The 19,200-nt window shown below is 42.7% G+C and overlaps 1 protein-coding gene across 1 annotated transcript in view; it reads left to right on the top strand.

The window, feature by feature from the left end:
• gbe1b (glucan (1,4-alpha-), branching enzyme 1b) overlaps positions 1-19,200 on the top strand; it is a 64,123-nt gene that overhangs the window by 2,235 nt on the left and 42,688 nt on the right. Inside the window, exons 2-7 of the mRNA XM_061681204.1 lie at positions 6,589-6,758; positions 10,839-10,954; positions 13,358-13,483; positions 14,676-14,811; positions 16,748-16,838; positions 18,863-19,072. Of these exons, the coding sequence (XP_061537188.1) occupies positions 6,589-6,758; positions 10,839-10,954; positions 13,358-13,483; positions 14,676-14,811; positions 16,748-16,838; positions 18,863-19,072 (849 nt within the window). The remainder of the gene's footprint in view (positions 1-6,588; positions 6,759-10,838; positions 10,955-13,357; positions 13,484-14,675; positions 14,812-16,747; positions 16,839-18,862; positions 19,073-19,200) is intronic.

Raw genomic sequence — 19,200 nt, 5'->3', positions numbered from 1 at the left:
GGGAGATTGTTCAGGTTACAGCCTCTCAACACGCTCTAAACAATCTCCCCCGTCGCTCCTACATTTATTTGAAAATAGGAGGGTTCTACAAGACATAATGTTCTAAGCATTAAGACACAACACAAAACATAGGACCAGACGACACCTGTCCCGTCCCCGACCACATCCGATCACATCCTTGGTCAAGGCGCCCTTCCATCAAATGTTGCTGAGTCATCTTCTTGAAGGCGAGACATCTTTCTATCTAAATATTGTCCATAATACTAATGCAAGCTAGTAATGCAAAATACTAATGCAAGCTACTAATGCAAAATACTAATGCAAGCTAAGCAAATAAATGATAACTACTAAAATATATCTAACAAGATCCCATTTGGATTTTGATTGCAATACAATTATTGATGCCTTTTTTCGCACACTAAAAGGAGCACGCAAATGCACAGTCAGTGGCCACCCCACTCAAACATTTGAAAAACAGTGTGTGCATTTAAGAAATGGCCATTCAGTGAAGTCAAATTTTTTGTATTTTTTGTATTTTTATTTTTTTATATATGTGCTGCGGTATGACCTTAAAGTACCTGAAAGAGTTGCTCGAATGTTCTCTGGTTGTTGTGCAATGTGACCACAGAGCTGAACCGTAGCACATTGGTCTGAATCTGACGACTTGCCGCAATACCATAGAGGGAAGTACTGAGTGACATCGGTGGCTGTGTATAACGACACAGTGTTGATTTAGTAATGCTTTTTTTTTTGTTTTTGAGCAGCCAGGAGAGACGCTCGTATTGCTTTCCTATCTCAGGTCAACATTTGTTTTTGTGAAATAGTTCTTAGTAGTCATGTCACATTTTTCCGGTTTTCCATTACTGGTACTCTTTTGTGGTGGCATCAGACAAAAAATACAAAACAGACTTGTGGAGGTAATCCTTTAGATGTGCAGTAGTATTGCATGATTCAATGTGATATATTGTCATTTTGCCTGACTTTTTGACATTCTTTGGTTTCCCAATTGTACGTTCTGTGGGGCATTTGAATTTTGGGGTTTCACTATTGAGGGAGGTCCTCGGTTTAAAACGGTCTCTCGAAGTTACGAACAATGACCCTAGCCGTAACGGAAACTCTTAACGGTCTAACCCCAAACTCATACTATTATATAACAATATAATAATAATAGTTTTTAATCTCCTCACCCACAGGGATTTTTTAAAGGAAATAGGGCAAAAAAACCCTCAACCTTGGTGAATATCTGGCGGCGCAACACTAATCACAATAAGTTTATGTCATCGTTTTCAGTTCAAGTTAGCAGTAGTCACTTGCTTTCTGACACCCGGAAGAACCCTGGCTATTGTTTCCAAAGATTATGAAAAGGTCTATATTTCATCGAATTCATTTCCAACTACCCCTACCTGCTGAGTGTTTAATTAAAAACATAATTTACTTAGCTGTCTCCACTATTAACAAATTGCACATATGAAAACCCTGCATGGAACAAGACCTCATAACTCCATTCAGTGGTCACATGACTATTATTATTATTAATAACCATTTTCATGAAGGTCTGCTTTGTAATATGGCAGGTCAGGGACCGCCCGCTTTGTGTTTACAGCCCGCGTGCCAGGCTCCAACCTTGCGTTGAGAAAAGAAGTGTCAGTTCCATCACACACCCAGCTTGGGATTGCCAGGCTTCAGCGAGCCCGAGACGTGTGCCTCAAACACGAGCCCCCGCTGATGAAGCACAAATAATTGCTCCCCACTGTGATGTGTTGGATTGATAGTTGCTCGTCTGCCGCATAGGTTCTTCTGCGTGCTCTACGCAAATATATGTCACAGTTACTGTATAACAATATTTGATATCTCAGCATGAGGCAAATGTTGAATAGTCTTCTTTAGTGTTGACCAATTTACATTTTTCCTCAAAGGCCTCATAAAATAACAACTTGTTTACTTAAAGGTTTGAAAAGATTTGGAGGGTTTGTCATGACCAGGATGAGAAAGTAATTCACATTTGCGTTGCCAAGATTGGGATTAGTAAGTCATTTTCCTTCAGATCTGTTTATCTTGCAAGTAAAACTCCAAAATGTTGTGGTCAAGTTTCAATGAAATTTGGGTTTTTCACTTTTGAGCAGTGAAATCCAAGTATTTACCTGCTTCAAATTATATTACAAATATATATATATATATATATATATTACAAAACATATATTTTTTATTATTTCAAAACGACAACATAGGGAACAATATTTTGGGAAATTTCTCATGCATAACATTATCCACAATTTATAGTAAAGCCATATTTGCAGAATTAATTAAATAACATTTTGCCTGTTAAATTTGACCTGAAATGCCTGACAACAAGTGTAGTGATAGTGGTGGTATTAAGAGGTGTATTAACTCGGGTGAGTCCCCACTGATGGCTCAGATACCCAATGTACAGCCCAACATTAGTTGTGCTTTTGTACAAAAATGCAATTGTAATTTTTTTACACGAAAAGGCGCTGCTGGTGAAGTTTCTCGAGAACCCCCGTCCCCCCGTCCCCCCGTCCCCCACTCCCCCCCACCCCAGGCGTTCTGTGGCTGGCAGTCTAAACAGCATCACATAGGAAGTATTATCTCAAGCTTTGGCATCACGCTGAGTCTTCTCGCCCCCGCGGCAGCAAGCCAAGAATCGAGCTGGTTTATCAGAAAAAGACCTTTGACCGCACAGACGGACCCTTCAGATTTCAGCAGCGTGTCATGGCCGAGGGCTACGCACGTCTGTTGAACTTTGCCCCGCGCCAACTTCAGCCAGCCGGCCGGCGTGAGCCCGCCGCCCCTCAGCGCCGTATTTCATCAGAATGCTCGCAGCCGCGTTGACGATTGCGAGAAGCAGCATCAACGCTGCGCGCAGGTTACAGCCCTGCCGCGCCTTCCTCTGTTGACACGCTTCATTATTTACCCGTCTGCTTGCACAAGGCGGCAGGAAATCTCGCAGCTCGCGGCGCCGTGAAGCTCTCAAATTGGAGCCAACGAAAAGGAGCGCGGGGATGTCTCGAATGCTGCCGATTAATGGCGGAGTTCTGTGCGATTCCGAAATGATGTTGGTTATGCAGAGCGAGACTGACATTGATGCAGTGACTTGAGCCGAACTACTGGAACTTACAATTTAATATGATTAGCTGCGGGCTGCGGCTGAATCGTAGCCCCCGCCAGTCAAGCGCTCTGCCGAAGTCCAGCTCTCCATTTAGACTCATTAATGTACTTAGCCGTAAGGCGACATTAACCACCACGTTGCCGCCGGCCTCGAAGCGTGTCTGGGGATGACTGGTCGCCGTCGGTGTTTCTTCGGGTGGTCTAGACTCCACAGTTAACATCAGTCACACGCAAAACGAAACACAACTGAACTGCATCTAGATTTCGATTGTCTTTCCATCTGCGTCTGACTATGTTGCAGATTTTAACAGCCCCGCTGGGAGAGTCTGAGAAGGCGGGTCGTAAACTTGACAGAAGATTATGAGCTGGGATTGGAAGATAGTAGTTTTAATTTAAACTTCTCCCAGTCTTCACAAGCATCACAGATCAGATATCAATGGGGTTCTTACTCCGATGTTGAAGAATCTTTAAAGGAGACCGGAACCAAACCCTGGTAGAAATAGCGAAAACCTCGAGTAATTGACTCCAACTATTTAAAAAAAACAATAATAATAATAATGATAATTTGTCTATATACCTCAGGCTAAGATTCCCACAAAACTAATCTCACAGCATTACCCTTAAAAATGTACATGTAGACACGCTGCGTAACTTCCACTAACAACCCAGGCTAAACTTGGCTCCTCCCCGACATACAAAACTTGACTCTCAGTCACTTCAACAAATTTCCTTGACACCAATTACTACACTTCTTTCCTATGCAGACAGGGCTTTGGCTGCATCTCGTGGTGTGTTCGGGTGTTTTAGAAAGAGCACAAAAATGTGAATAGGTGAGTTGTTGTTTTTTCCAGTGACTTGCTGATGATAGGTTCCAAAGCAAAGAAATGTGAATAGGTGAATTTGTCAATAGTGAACTGCAAATATGCGGGGAATTATTGTATTATACCCCCCCCAATTTAAAACAAATCTCAACATTACACTTTTCAACTTGTTAATGTGTATGTGGAGCATCCAGTAGACAGATCACCAAACCCACAAACGTACACAAATAACAGAAACACCTGAAAATCATGTTGTTTTTTTCTTGCAATATAACAATTATAGCACAATCGCCATATCCATGGCAAAATATTACAAGTTACTCTGCGATTCCATACCAAGAATTCAAAATAGATTTCTATTCTGTCTGATCTTTCTTACTATACACTCAATGGAGACTTTATTTGATTGAAAAGCTCACAAATTTTGTCTTTGTGGTCATTTTTGATTGACACCGTCAAAGAGACATTATTGTAATTATATGAAGTGTCTGTGAATATGTCTTACTACTATTATTATTATTATTGATAGGGACTAAACGAAAGATCAAACAAAATGTGATGGTTTTGGATCAAGACAGAGAAGCAAAAGTAATTTTAGTTCTAACAGTGACTCACCTTCATTACAAATTCATGCCCGGTACAAGGTAAAGAAGAAAAAAACTACTATATTTGGTTAAATAGTCATTCTCAGTTCTTTGCATCTTGATGAGGAAACATTTCATTGCAGCTAACAAAAAAAAAAAATATTATAAATACAGAAGATGTCGGCACGGTGATTGACTGGTTAGCACATATGCCTCACAGTTCTGGGGACCGGGTTCAAATCCCGGCCCCGCCTGTGTGGACTTTGCATGTTCTCCCCGTGCCTGGGTGGGTTTTCTCCGGGCACTCCGGTTTCCTCCCACATCCCAAAAACATGCGTGGTAGGTTGATTGAAGACTCTAAATTGCCCGTCAGTGTGAATGTGAGCGCGAATGGTTGTTTGTTTCTATGTGCCCTGCGATTGGCTGGCGACTAGTTCATGGTGTACCCCGCCTCCCGCCAGAAGATGGCTGGGATAGGCTCCAGCAGCCCGCAACCCGAGTGGGGATAAACTATAAAGAAAATGGATGACTGGATGAAACACAGAAGACCTTATAAAATGTTGTCTCAGTTTTCCAGTTGGTTAAAGCATTGTTTCTATATTAACATTGAGTCTGTTAATGCCCTCATGAGAATCCTCTCCTTCTGCTCTTTGAGATTTGCGGTTGGACTGTAAAAAGTATTTTTGTGTGTGTGTGTGTGTGTGTGTGTGTGTCTCTTTTTTGTTACTCCGCAAGCAGCTGCTGAGAAATGTTCCATGAGCTGATCATGCTGTCGCCCAAGGGCATTGAAGGAGGCCAGTGGAAAGCCTGGCATGGACGCTACAGGGAAGCAAGTGCACTTAACTCAGCTGGCTGAAAGAGGCTTTCTGTACCGGGGGGGGGGGACTGATATGGACACCAGCTGGCTGCAGGAATCTAAGTGAGATCAATTACAAAGTAGTCAGCGTATCTTTTCTGAAAGGTGAAAAGACAGAGGTTCAGGATGGAATCAGGCCAAGTTGCATCGAAGAGATTTAAAGGTTTCCAGTATGGGAACACCTGATCGATTAGAAATTGGGATAAATATGGAGTTGATCGTCCCTGTGCATAGCTTCCACTCTTTTGCGAAGATTTTGATGTGTATCCCATTTCCATGGCAGTGTCACCACAGAAGAGGTCTACTTGGAAATATCCAAATCAAGCCAAATGTATTTATCATTTAATGATGCACTGGTCTCCATATGTAGGTATGCACTTTTTTTTTTAAAAAAAGGAAATAATATTGCAAATTATTTTGCTGAACCCTAAGTTACGGCTTGTGGACACCTAGGCGTCCGGGGACCCCAGTTTGAGAACCACAAAAACAAACCTAAATAAAAGGGGTTATTTTTTGTCTGTATTTGAATTTTATTTTACTGATACTCGCAAAGGGTTGAACAAGCAAAGATTTTTTTTTGTCGAAGTCGATTAATCGATGACGTCATTGATATTCAGTTGGAGTCTCATTTTTAGTCAAATATTTCCAGATTTGTTGCGTAGTACGGCTGTATGCCATGCTGCGACAAGTGTTATGGTAGTGTTGTAAAGTGGCATGGGTGTCGTGATGTTGGTGTGTGTTGTAAATGTGATATGAGGAAAGTGCCCGTTAGCACACAGTTGTTGTCAACGCGTTATTGGACATAACATTTTGATGACGACCGCTGCCCTCGTTCCTCACCGCAAATCCAAAGGTCACCATTTCTATGACTATTTCAACACTTGTGGCCATTAAAATCGCCAATGCCAGTAAAGCGAGCCACTATTCTTAACCACAAGCAGATTATTTTCGTACTGTCAGACCCGCGCAGATGTAGGAAGACTTGTTGGCCGGATATTTCGCTGCTCCTCAGTGCATTATAGTCCGGCGACGGCAGCGGAAGGGAAAATTGCAAGTCCACTTTAAATTGGCCCACTTGGAAGACGATTACTTCACGTCAAGATTTCAACGTTGGTGCGGAGTAGTAAAGTCGACTAATCGGTTCCACCCCTAATAGCCGCCATGTTGTGTTTTCATCTGGTCTCTCCTTGTTGTTTTGCAGGTATGAGCTGTTCCAGAAGCAGCTTTTCCAGCTGGAAGAGGCAGAGGGCGGCTTCGACCAGTTTACGCGGAGCTACTGGACCTTTGGCGTGCAGCGGCAGCCCAACAACAGCCTCTTCTTTAAGGAATGGGCGCCAGCTGCAGAGGCCCTCTTCCTCACCGGTGATTTCAGTAAGTAGACTCTCGGGGTGAGAACAGGCAGCTCTTCCATCAGCGTGCTCAGAAGAATTCCCCGCAATATTCTGGCAATTTTCACTTAGCTGTCAATCGGCACACCTGCTCACAGATGACTTGATGTTAGAAAATGAGGCAGGGAAAAATACAGTAATCCCCTTCATATAGTGTGGTGCCTTGATTTACCAGTTTAATTCCGTCAGTAACACTCTCGTCACTCAAAACGCTCATGTCTCAAGTCATCTTTCCCCATTGTAATAAAGGGAAATGCTGTTCATCTGCTCCAGTACTCCATAAAACTCCAACAAAAAAAATGTAGTGTTTTAATAAGAAAAGTAGCACTCTGGACATACGTCTAACATACAGTAATAACACAAAACAGTGCATCACGACTTCATCCATTCATTGTGTGCAGTAAACTGCAGTAATATTAGTCGTTTTTCTCTGAGCATAAAGACACATATGCCTTTGTGTATTATTGTATGTCTACTTGTGTTGGTGCACCATTTTTGTATTGATATCCGTTTCTTGAAGAGTCATAACATAGCGGCATCAATGCTAATTTTGCTAGCCAGTCGATGGAGTTTTGCATTGTGTGTTACCATTAAGCTTAAGATTCATTTTCCACTTTTGTACAGTATATCCATAGGTGCACTGCGATTGGCTGGTGACCAATCCAGATTGTAAACCCGCCTCTCGCCTAAACTCATCTGGGATAGGCTCCAGCTCAGTCACAATCCCAATGAGGATTGTTAGCGCTATAGAAATTGGATGGAAGGGCTGACTATATACATAGGGTTCTTATTTATGTAAAGAAAAATAATCGCTGGGGGGGAAAAAAAAGATTGTTTTTGATTGTGTGGGACTAAGCTTGGCCTCAGCTCACACAAAATCAAACTCAATTGGGTTTTGAATTTGATCTAAAAAAATAATGCTTAAAAGTTGGAAACTTCTGTGCCCATACATCACCATTAAGGGAACCAGGCACCAAAGCAAAACCCCATATGAACCCTTCTCGGGCTGGGTGATATGGCTTAAAATTCATATCATGGTATAAATGGAATCGGTTCCCAGTAAACATTGCGGTATAAACATAAGTGCGAAAATTATAATGGAAGTATTTTTGAATAGGCTATATAGTCACTCAGCTAAGCTGAATTGATTTTTTATTTATTTTTTCAAGTGGAAAAACACCAACAAAATAGCGATAATTAACTGATTTATTTCCCATTTTTGGACGTCTGTGCTTGCTGTGCAGCTGTTCTATAATTTTCTCTCTAAACACTTATTCATTTACCTGCCAATTTGTTGTGCGTAGTTGACGACTCTCCGCTGTAACAATGTCAGAGAAAATTAAAATGTGACTCTTAATTTCAAGTTTCTTCCCAATGTGGTCAAGAGATTGCACATACAGAAAAAACGTTGTATCTGCGCAGAGCAGTTAATAAGATATTTAACGTTGCTCTGCTGCTGAACACAAAAGAAGCAGAAATTAAGATAAAAATCCTCAGGAGGTGGAACGAGGCTGTCGGCCCTTTTGATCGGCCGACCTGGGAGTCGGAAATGTGGAAAATATTGATCACACGGGATCGTCTTGAATACTGAAGCGGGGGACTGTCTTCTTTAGAATGTGGGAGTGTGCTTTTAATATTTTAGTAGCTGCTTATTTCATCATCGCAGGCATAGTTGATGAGAAAGTGAAAAAGCTCTGTGTTTGCCCCCAGAACTCCTTTTCACCCGCCGTGCCAACTTTGAAAGTCAGATCAAGTTAATGGTTTCCGAGGCAGTCAAGATCATTTATTTTCATCATCATTAGCTACTTTACACCAGATTGCATATCATCTGTCAAATAGATAAACAAAGTACTTCACACTCGAGGCCTTATTTAGTGCTTTCATATTTCTTAGATTTTTTTTTTTTGTATTTGTATTTTTTTAAATCCAATTTATTTGAGTACGTGGTCTTATTGCACATACCAGTCATTATGCATAACTCATTTGACACATTGGGGGAGAAAGAAAAGTCTCAGCCTAAAAGTAAGCATAACTGCTTCGTGCCTGTGCATGAAGCTCAAATGAAATTACTTTGACACCACGCTTAGACCACGATAGATGGTGTAGGCAAAAAAAATAAATAAATAAAAAAAAAAAGCTTCTGTGTAGAATACATGCTTCTGATTGGGTAAACTCCCAAATAGAAGATTGTCAAAATGCAAGCCTTGAAATTAGCCCAAAATGGCTGCTTCAAACCAAAATGGCAGACATCCCAGGGCATGGGTCCTTGAGAGTCTTTCGTGCGTCCTGTCATGCTAGACATGTTGATCAATTTCATACTGATTATTGAAACTGGTGTCGGGGGTTATTTGTTTCTAACTTTCCAGGGGGTTCTACTGAGTGGGTTTTGGGGGTGGTCATCTTGGGGGTGGACCCCTAAAATACATCCATCTTCATCTGATGCAGTGAACACTGACACAGTTGCATGCCTCTTTTATCATCTCTGCACATTTTCTCATTTTTCATCCGTTGAAAATGTATAGAAGCACTGTTCCGACATTTACTCGTGTGAGAGTGATTACATTGTGACATCGCTCCGTCATTTTCTGTGATTTCGCTCGCAGCGGAACTGATGCGTATATTCTGCCGTGGTGCACTTCAGGCTATAAATCCCGGATGACTTCCAGTGTGGCGTGTCGCTTCTGCCTTTCACTTTCCATTCTGCCGTTGTTTTCCGTTCATCAAGGGCAAGCAGATATGGATTGGAGACATGGACCGGATGGTCGGCGTGACAAATGTTGAGCGTTCTAAAATGTTCCCTTCAGCTGTCGGTAATGTGCTCTCAGCAGGTCTCTTTGATTCACTGAGTGGCGAAGTGGGCATTTCATCTTGGCGGAGAGCAGAGCTGGTGAACTCGACAAGGCCAGTAGGGAGCTGTTTAGGCAGAAAGCAAAGAGACAGGAAGTGACATTGAATTATTTCATTAGCAATCAAAAATAATGAAATTCCCTGGGGCTGGCTTTTACAATCGAGGATTTGGGGAGTAGTGGAAAAATGAGTCGCAATTCTTGACAATTCTTGACATTTTACTTTTTCAACTATTTTGCGTTGTAATCCACCCTTATTTGGGTACATATAATGCAATATATTTGCTCGGGATTTACTGGTACATTAGTAATCATATTTAACAGTAGAAAACATATTTTTCATCCGAGTTCCCACCCCAAATATACTGATTCCTTGACTGTTTTCAAAAACTTTTGATTTTAATGATGTAATTTTGGCTAATTTCAAGTTTTTAATGTCTCTCTCTGTTGCCCTGCTGCTGCCATTACCGTGTTTTTCAGGTGTATGCACCTTATAAAAAATGAATATGTGATTATTAATATGTATTATTGGTCATAGCTTTTACGTCAATATTTGAGATTTCTAGTTTTTATATCGGTCACATTGCTGATTGGATTTTGCACTTTGTCTTTGTTTTAGGTTGTATGTTGTTTTAATGTGCTGAGGACCACAATGTAAATAATCCCCCAGGCTTTATTGTGTTTGTATCCTCTTTGATGATACGTAAACTGTATATCGGGGAGTGCTAAGGTGCTTTTTTGCTATCATCGAATAAATCAAATATATTAAGAGACAGGAAATGGAAATGCCTTGTTCTCTAACAAAATGTCTACTCTGTTTAAAAAAAACAAATACCAAAAAAAACAGTGCAGCTCAGCCTCTGGTGTCCTGGCTAGCTGTATGCTTTTAGCTGTACGTTAAACTTGTTTTACGATTAAGGAATTGAGGGTGGTTGGGGTTTGCGGGTAAATAATTTTGCACTTATCAAAAAGAAAACAACCAACTCATCTTGCAGGTTCCTGAAAAGAAAGCAATCTGGTGATGAACTTTTCTTTAAAAGAAAAACTATTGATGAGACGTTTTCCTTGTCAGGGTTCCTGTCCAACCCCTGATACATTGATTAGGAGGTGTGCCTCACTGCTCCCGCTAATGTATCGTCTTCATATCAGGTCTAATCTGAGTGTGTATTAGCATTGATCCCCGACTCTCATGTTTGTGTTTTCGACTCTCCTCCTAGATAGCTGGGACAAATTCTCCCACCCGTACACTAAGAGAGATTACGGCAAGTGGGAGCTGATTCTCCCGCCGAAGCGTGACGGGTCTCCCGCTGTGGATCACAACACCAAGCTCAAGGTAGGCAGCAGCGCATCTTCACGCCGACTTTCACGCCCTCAGCGGGTGCCGTGTCGACGCTGTGCCCCCCGCCCACGTCCCGTAAACCCCGTGCGAAAGGCTGGCGCTGCGCCATGAACGCCGAGCAGAAGGGAGATTACGGCGCGCACGCAGTGTGCAGCGTGGAGGCTTGTTTTCATTTCCACTCCCGCGGGACATGTTTGTTCAGTGCACAACACGGCCCACTCTGGCTGCAGCTGATTGTTTTTTTTTAGCGCTTGTAAAAAATTCATCAAGGTTAAATGCAAAACACATACCTCCTGCTTTGCGTTGTCTCCCATGTAAGTCACCAGGATGAAAAATAGAGTGAACCCCCCGTTCATTGCGGTGGATATGTTCCAGACCCAACAACTCTAGGCGAACATGCACGATATATAGAGACCATTCATTCATCATTCATTTTTCGTACTGTTTTTTTCTCACTAAGGTCACTGGGGTGCTGGATCTAGTGGGGCCTTGGTATGTGAACCGCGATATAGCTGGGAAACCCAATCCCGAAATAAGAAGCTAGTCGTGGAATTGAAGGCGTCACGGCGCCACTGTCCTTGGGACCGGGTCATCTCAGGCGCTCCCCTCCCTCTCCTGGACAGGCTGCCTCGCTCCCATTGTCAGCGGAGGTCAGTCTTGGGATGATAAGAAGCAGATGGAAGCACTGGCACGTGCCCGCCCCTGCACACCCCTTGCTGCCCGTCCATGGCTGCATCGCAGCCAGCTTCCGCTTTACAATGAATTCCACTGCGCTCCCTCGTCAAAGCCTAGCGCCAGCCGCTCTAATGTAGAGCCCTCTGTCCGATTTGTTCTGGGGTCCAATTTGTCTAAACAAACAAGCAGTGTGGGCACTTGCTCTTGATGATGCCCGGCAGGGAAGTATTTTTGAAGTGATCAAACACCTCACACCTTGCATGGTTCCCGCATTGCCTGGCTGCTGCTAGTTTTTCCCGTGATTTCTTTTTAACGTGCCTGATGCTGGCCAATTTGTGTGAAGGACCACCTGAGCGCATTTAATTTTTTTTCCTAATCCTGTAAGTTCTGAAGGACGTCAGTCGGGGGAACTTGGACCCCCCCGGAGGCTGGCTGTAATGAAAACAAGCCTAGAGGCGGTTCTGGCCAACAGCACTCAGGCAGGTGGCACTGGTCATTACTGCACAGGAGTAGCCAGAATTAGCTGGGATCCGCGCGGGACAGAACACATACTGTGCGTAACACTGCAGAATGGACTGGTTGCTTTTTCTGACTCACATGGTTTCAGTTCTATTTAAATGCCCTTAAAGCGCTTCAGTTCGGTTCCATATGGTCCATGTTTTACCAAAGACTACAGAAATACCTGATTCGCAAAGGTTGAATTGGTGCAAAAGTTGAATCCGAAGGTTGTTGAAGAGGTTTCACCAATGTGAAAAGGCTTTTTCAATTTTCAAGTAGGACTGAAAAAGGCATTTTTTTTTTTTTTTTTTTTCCCCCCCAAGTTTAAAGTAGGTGTTTGAGTTCTAAAGTAGAAAAGGGAAAATTATTTTCGGATTAAAGGTGAAATGTCTTCAACGACAAAGAGTCCAGTTGCCTCAATTCAACATTTACAGATGACAGCAGTATGAGCAGAATGAATGAGAATCTACAGAGAAAAAATACCTAATCCATACCATAAGTAGGATGATTCAAAGCCATTTCTGTCTTGATTTTATGGATGATATAGGTTGGCGTTGGTGGCATGGCAACCATTTTTGAGAACTTGCCGTATAACATAATAACACAGCTCCACAAGGGCAGATTTGTCATTGTTACGGCCCTCTATCGACTTTCAATCGTTTCAGAGGTGCCTCCTACTCCCAGATGTGTGTCTTCAGGATGCTCCAATTTCCTTCAAAATGTGTACGTTTTTAGGTTTAAATGGAATTATTATTGTGACGAATTAATCGCCTTTTGTGGGGTCTTAATACCCCTGGAAAAGTGTGTGTATCCTGGTAAAGCTACAGGTCATTTTGCGACCATTTGCAGCAACACCACTCAGCAGTACAGTTCGGTTCAATATTCTAAAGGGTACTAAAATAAGCGATCCATAACATAAGTAAGCCGGTGAAAGGATTTGTGTTTGTGTTTTATGTTTATGTATAATGTTATTTTTACTGGTACTGGTGGTGGCACGGGTGTGTGTGTGTATATATATATTTATATATATATATATATATATATTTTGTAATTTACTGAAAAATCCCAATCCAAATAAATGTACTTTTACAGCCCTATCTAGTATATCTTTCTTGCGCTCTTCAAAACTGTACAACAGAAATCCTTTCTACCCTACTACTGTGTTTCGATTGACTGTCCTCGTAATGTGCTCATTGCTTATAATTGGTTGTCTTCTTCTACCAGGTGGTGGTTCACACGAAGGATGGGGAGCGGCTCTACCGGATCTCGCCTTGGGCAAAATATGTGACCAGGGAGGAGAAAACGGTCATCTACGACTGGATTCACTGGGACCCCTCACAGCCGTACATTGTAAGGGGATGACTAATTTGGTTCTTCTTGGGAGCCAGTCAAAATCAGCGTGAACACCATCTTGGCGTCACTTTGTTTTTGGATTGCATTGACATATAGCACTTTATCAACACCATACAGTGTCCAAAACGCTTTAATAAGCATCACATTCACCCATTCACACACACATTCATACGCCAAAGGGTGGATGCTGCCATGCAAGGTGCTGCCAGGCACACTGGTTGCAAATTAGGGCCCAGTGTCTTGCCCAAGGACACTTCGACAGTCGGAGCCGGGATTCGAATCCACGACCTTTCGGTCACTGGAGGACCCGCTCTACCAGTTGAACCACAACTGCCCCGTGATTTTGATTCTTACAACTAATTAATCGCTTTTTTGGCTGCTTCAACATGCTCCAAAATGCGTGTATCCCGGTGAAAATATTTGCAGTCCCAAATGCAACCAGCCATAAATTAATCTGTTGTGCACCCTGGAAAGTTGGAAAAAAATTGTCCCTGGCACCAGATTCCCCGATCGACTTGGTGGACATGTCTACTGTAACAGAAATTCCAGGGCTTGTATGAACTTTGACAAACAAGGAAATTTGCGAGCTCCAATCAGAAGCAGGTATCCTAAACAGGATTAAAAACAAACAAACAAAACTTCACTCCATTAACCCCTGTGAAAAGTTGAAGGAAATTAGTGCCCCCACATCAGATTCACAGATCGACATGTACTTTGACAAACTTTAATCAGAGAAATTTGGCCAAAATAAGCCCAAACCGGAAGCAGTGATCCACAAACGACAGCTAATGCTGAATTGCAAAGCTTTTTTTTCCCTTTTTTTTTTTTATAGGTACTTCATCTAATATTGGCGGAGCATAGCGTCAAAGTTTGATGGTGTTGAGAACTCGCCATGAAAAAGTGGCTGCGAGGGGCCAATTCATTGCTGCTTGCAGCTTCAATTTCTCTTTTAACATCCTACAGAGAGAGCTTTGTCACTGGATGGTATGTTCAAGTGGCTGCTTCATGTGCTTCAAATCGTGGGTTCAAGTCCTGTTGTGTAGCCGTCAGGATGTTAGCGCCAAACAAATCTCTTGCGTAACACAGACGATGTGATTCATACCACAGAAGCCTTTGCTGAAAGAATTATTTTTTTTTTTTCGTGGCTCCGGGAGGATGTTTTTTGCTATATTTTCGCTTTTCTCTCCAGCACATCCACCCGCGGCCCATGAAACCCACGCACCTGAGGATCTACGAGGCCCACGTGGGCATCGCGTCACCTGAGGGAAAGATCGCGTCGTACAGAAACTTCACCATCAACGTGCTGCCTCGTATAAAAGACCTGGGTAAGATGTGACGCTTAACGTCATTTGTTCATTAACCGCGGTGTCTCTGTTGGCTTTATAAAAAAATCCACTTTGTGTCACATTACCCATAGTGAGACGGAATTAACAGAGCGAGCACTTTTGTTGACGGCGGCCTCGAGGAAATCTTTTCATTTTGCATTCACGTCTCATCGCCTGCAGTGACGTCTGAACTAAAAAAAACATTCATCAACGTTTTGCCCCCTCATGGCCATCTGGAATGTCTCCATATTGTTGCTCGCAGGTGTAATTAAAGTGACTTATACAAGAAAACCAACCACGATTTTATTTGTCTCGCTCAACTATAACATAATCTTACAACCCCAATTCCAATGAAGTTGGGACGTAAATAAAAACAGAATACAATGATTTGCAAATCATGTTCAACCTATATTTAATAGAATACACTACAAAGACAAGATATTTAATGTTCAAACTGATCAACTTTATTGTTTTTAGCAAATAATCATTAACTTAGAATTTTATGGCTGCAACACGTTCCAAAAAAGATGGGACTGTCAGGACTTTGGCGCCATCTTGCGGTATCTCAGAGCGTTATAGAAAGCGCACCAAAACCGTAAATTTGCAGGTTGCAACTGCGAATAGGCGGGAGGGGGAGGGCATCATTGTATTTGTTTGGACAAGTGTCCGTTGCATGCATCACATTCACGTATCGGAATTGTAATTTGGCGAATTTGTGATGATGCGAGTGAAACCACAATTCACCTAATTTTAGCAAGGCAAGAAAGAATGTCGAAAATGTGCTTAGAATTCTTGATCCATGGGGTAGTTTGACAAAAGCATGTCAGACATGTTATCGAGACACGTGGGAGCTGGTTTGAATTGTGAAACAAATGCATCATTTGTCTCCTATTAATGCAACCTTAGTGAGGATAAGCGGTAGAGGAAATGGTTGGATGGATATCATAATGCACAGAAGCCATCTGATAAGTGCTTTCCCCCAGCTTGTCGCCTGTCAAACTGTCTGCCTGCTGCAGCTCAGGGAAGTCCCAATCGTAGTGCGTCTGAAGGTGAATCGCCGCTATCTTTTCACCCTTTGTAGAAATGCTGGCACACACCCGCGGAAGGTCTCGTTTTGCTTCCCCTCCAGCGTGTAGCTACGCCGGGCGCCACGTGACACCGGCAAAACAACCGTAGGGCTTCCCTCTGGAGCGCGCGGCGATGGCTTCAAAGCCTCCCGTTGTCTTCTACTCACGGAGGCAGCTCTCGTAGGACCATGCTGAGATGTTTTACTTGAACTCCCGACTCTTACCGACCCCCCCCCACTCAGTTAAAATGAGTGGATTTGGTATTTTCAGAATCAGAATTTATTTATCATTGCGCAACAGCACAACGAGATTAAAAGCTCAATTATATAATGACAAAGAACTTATTTACAATTTTTAAAATTACAAACCATAGCTCTGTAGTAAAGTGGAACGGAAAAGTTGAGTAGTGTAGTATTTACGCATTATTGTTTACTTTAGGTGATGACGTTTATTTACATGCCATTTCAGCGATGTTTCGTGTGTTCTGTGACTATAAACACCTCCATATCGGATACCGGATGTGTTACTTAAAATGTACATATAAATAAATGGCGATATAGGCAATTAGGCATTAAATGGGAATTCAGCCCAAATAGTGGCCATGTGTTGTGGTTTATGTTGTCGTTACGCGTCATTCCCACGCGGTCTGCTGACATCCTACAAATCTCCAAGAGAGACGACAACAAGGCCTGCGGCGATGGCAGGAAATGAGGCGATGCGAGCAGACGGAGGTGTTGCGCGCCTCACTGAATCATGCTGTAAACTTTTACCTGCAAAACAAACAATCTATAGAGACAGCTTGATCATGTTAAACATGAAAACAAATATGGACTACATAGTACATTTGCAAACGTATGTGCTGTGTCCAGGTTACAACTGCATTCAAATGATGGCCATCATGGAGCACGCCTATTATGCAAGCTTTGGCTATCAGGTTACCAGCTTCTTCGCGGCATCCAGGTATGTCACAGAAATTAGCAGGGCTCTTGCTTATAACATTCATGTTGAAATGTTTAGAGATCGGTTGAAAATTGTGACTTGTCGCCAGCTGTGATTATTTTTCATCTGATATTGCTAAAAACTGTAATGGTTTGATGTTTTCAGCTATCTACTCATCTCGGCTATTTTGTATCTCATACAGTCAAAAATTGAAAAAAAACTAACACAAAAAAAAGGTATCACGTGGTAGAACAATAAATACTGAATCTTTCAAGATTAGTTACGACAGAGGTGAACCTGTACTAATTTGACCTCAGCTACCGCGAACATTCAGTACCAAATATCCTTGAAAATCAATAGGCACATGGAACAATAATCCTCGTAACATTGCCGATTGATTAAATCAGTAATGACCGCCGGAGGGATTATCCCCACGTCGTCACACCATTTGCGTGTTCACCACAAATATTTCTCGAGTCGTGTCATTTCACAGCGAGGGGCCTCCGAGACAAAACCGAGCGAGCAATTTCCTGCCTTGGTGTCCGATCAAGGTGAGCGCGCCTGACCCCAGCAGTAATCTCTCTGTAAACACATTTCAAGTTAATCCAGAGAGCGGGACTCTCTGATAAAGCTTGACTAGTCTGAGTGTTTATCTTCTGTCAGAGACCCCAAGCCCCCCCGTCCCACCTTCACCACCCCTTCCCTCGCATTTTGGAGTATAGCCTAAGCCCCCCGAGTGTAAGGTATATAGTGTAATTTCACCCATGATTGAGCTCTCACTGTCATTTAAAACCGGAACGCTTGAATACAGCGAAACGGCTAATGCTGGCGCTAGGCGTGCTGCTTCGCAAGGAGGCCGATGGGACGGTAGCAGCGAGGACGGGAGCCGGTGTTATTCGGAAAATATGAGGAGTTGGGCCAAAAATCGATCAGGCAACTTTGTAACACTCTTTTTAGGTAGGACTCAAGTCCGGGCCAAACGGTCTTAATTTGGATCAATAACAAGATTGTAGCGCTCTAGTATAGCTAATCTGAATTTTTTTCATTTGGATTAATGCGTTATCCACTGTGAAATGAAAGAAAATGCATACAATTTATTAGGCTTTAAACGATCAGGATTTTTGGGGCCGATCACCTATCAGCGAGTTTAAAAAAACGATCACCGATCCGATCACAAGATGGAGGAATGTGTCTATTTAAATGACCTGTTCATTTACTGTATATACTTGTGTACTTAATTGCTCAAAAAATTATATTTACAATAAATATATCTTTGTTCCTCTATTTATGCCAGTGAGGCATAGTGACAGACGAATGAATGGTCTTCTATTAGATGGCAGGAAGTAAAGTCGACGCGTTCCACGGCACCGAGCGTATCGGTATTGACAAGATAAAGCCCAATGATCGTAAAAAACGGGATGCGGTGGTATCGGAATACAAGACTTTATTGCAGTAGTCCGACAGTGCAATCGTGAAAGAGCAAATTTGTCTTGTTGTCTGATCTGGGCATTACGTGTTGCCTGACTCCGACGCGTTGTTTGTCCCACACCGCCGACATGTATTTTATTTTATTTATTTTTTTAAATAACTTCATTGTCCATTTACAGTACTATGTCAAAAGACACGCGACAAGGCTAAAAATAAACTAGCTTTTGGATTCAAATATACTGTGCACGCGGCGACGCGGAGTAAATGTCTTTTGCGGAGCTGATAAATGACGTCATTGATCTGATCGGCGAATTATGACATTAAAGCCGATCAGCATCAAATGCTAAATATCGGCCAATACGGATCAGCCCGGTAAAATCTGTGTAAAGTCTACAATTTATGGCTTCTTCCTCCACCAACGTCCACGACTCCACAGGTGCTCGGTAGGTTTGCAGTAATAAATAGTAACTACGTAATGAGTTAAGGTATAAGTATATCAAAAGAGCTACATACACACATACCTCCTCCAATTCCTCTGGGCCGCATTCCGATCAATACAGCACTGGCATTAAACCAGGAGTTCATAACCTAAACTCTGCGTTTGGTGTCCTCCTCAGTCGCTACGGCAATCCTGACGAGCTGAAGCATCTGATCGACGTGGCGCACTCGATGGGCATCGTGGTGCTGCTGGATGTGGTCCACAGCCACGCGTCCAAGAACACGGAGGACGGCCTCAACAGGTTTGACGGCTCTGACTCGTGCTTCTTCCACTCGCCTCCGCGTGGGGAGCACAGCCTCTGGGACAGCTGCCTCTTCAATTATTCCAGGTACTACTTGGATCATTAAAAAGGGGTTACGAGACCGTTCTGGGGTCTCGGCCTGCGTCTGAGGCCAAGCTTTTTGACACTGGGCAGCTGCTCCAGAATGCGTTGAAAATCTTGGGATTTCTTTGTAC

This window comes from Phycodurus eques, chromosome 7 (assembly GCF_024500275.1).
Source record: "Phycodurus eques isolate BA_2022a chromosome 7, UOR_Pequ_1.1, whole genome shotgun sequence".
Classification (NCBI taxonomy): Eukaryota; Metazoa; Chordata; class Actinopteri; order Syngnathiformes; family Syngnathidae; genus Phycodurus; species Phycodurus eques.
The sequence above is the reverse complement of the archived record's forward strand: the minus strand, read 5'-3'. Positions and strand labels throughout refer to the sequence as shown.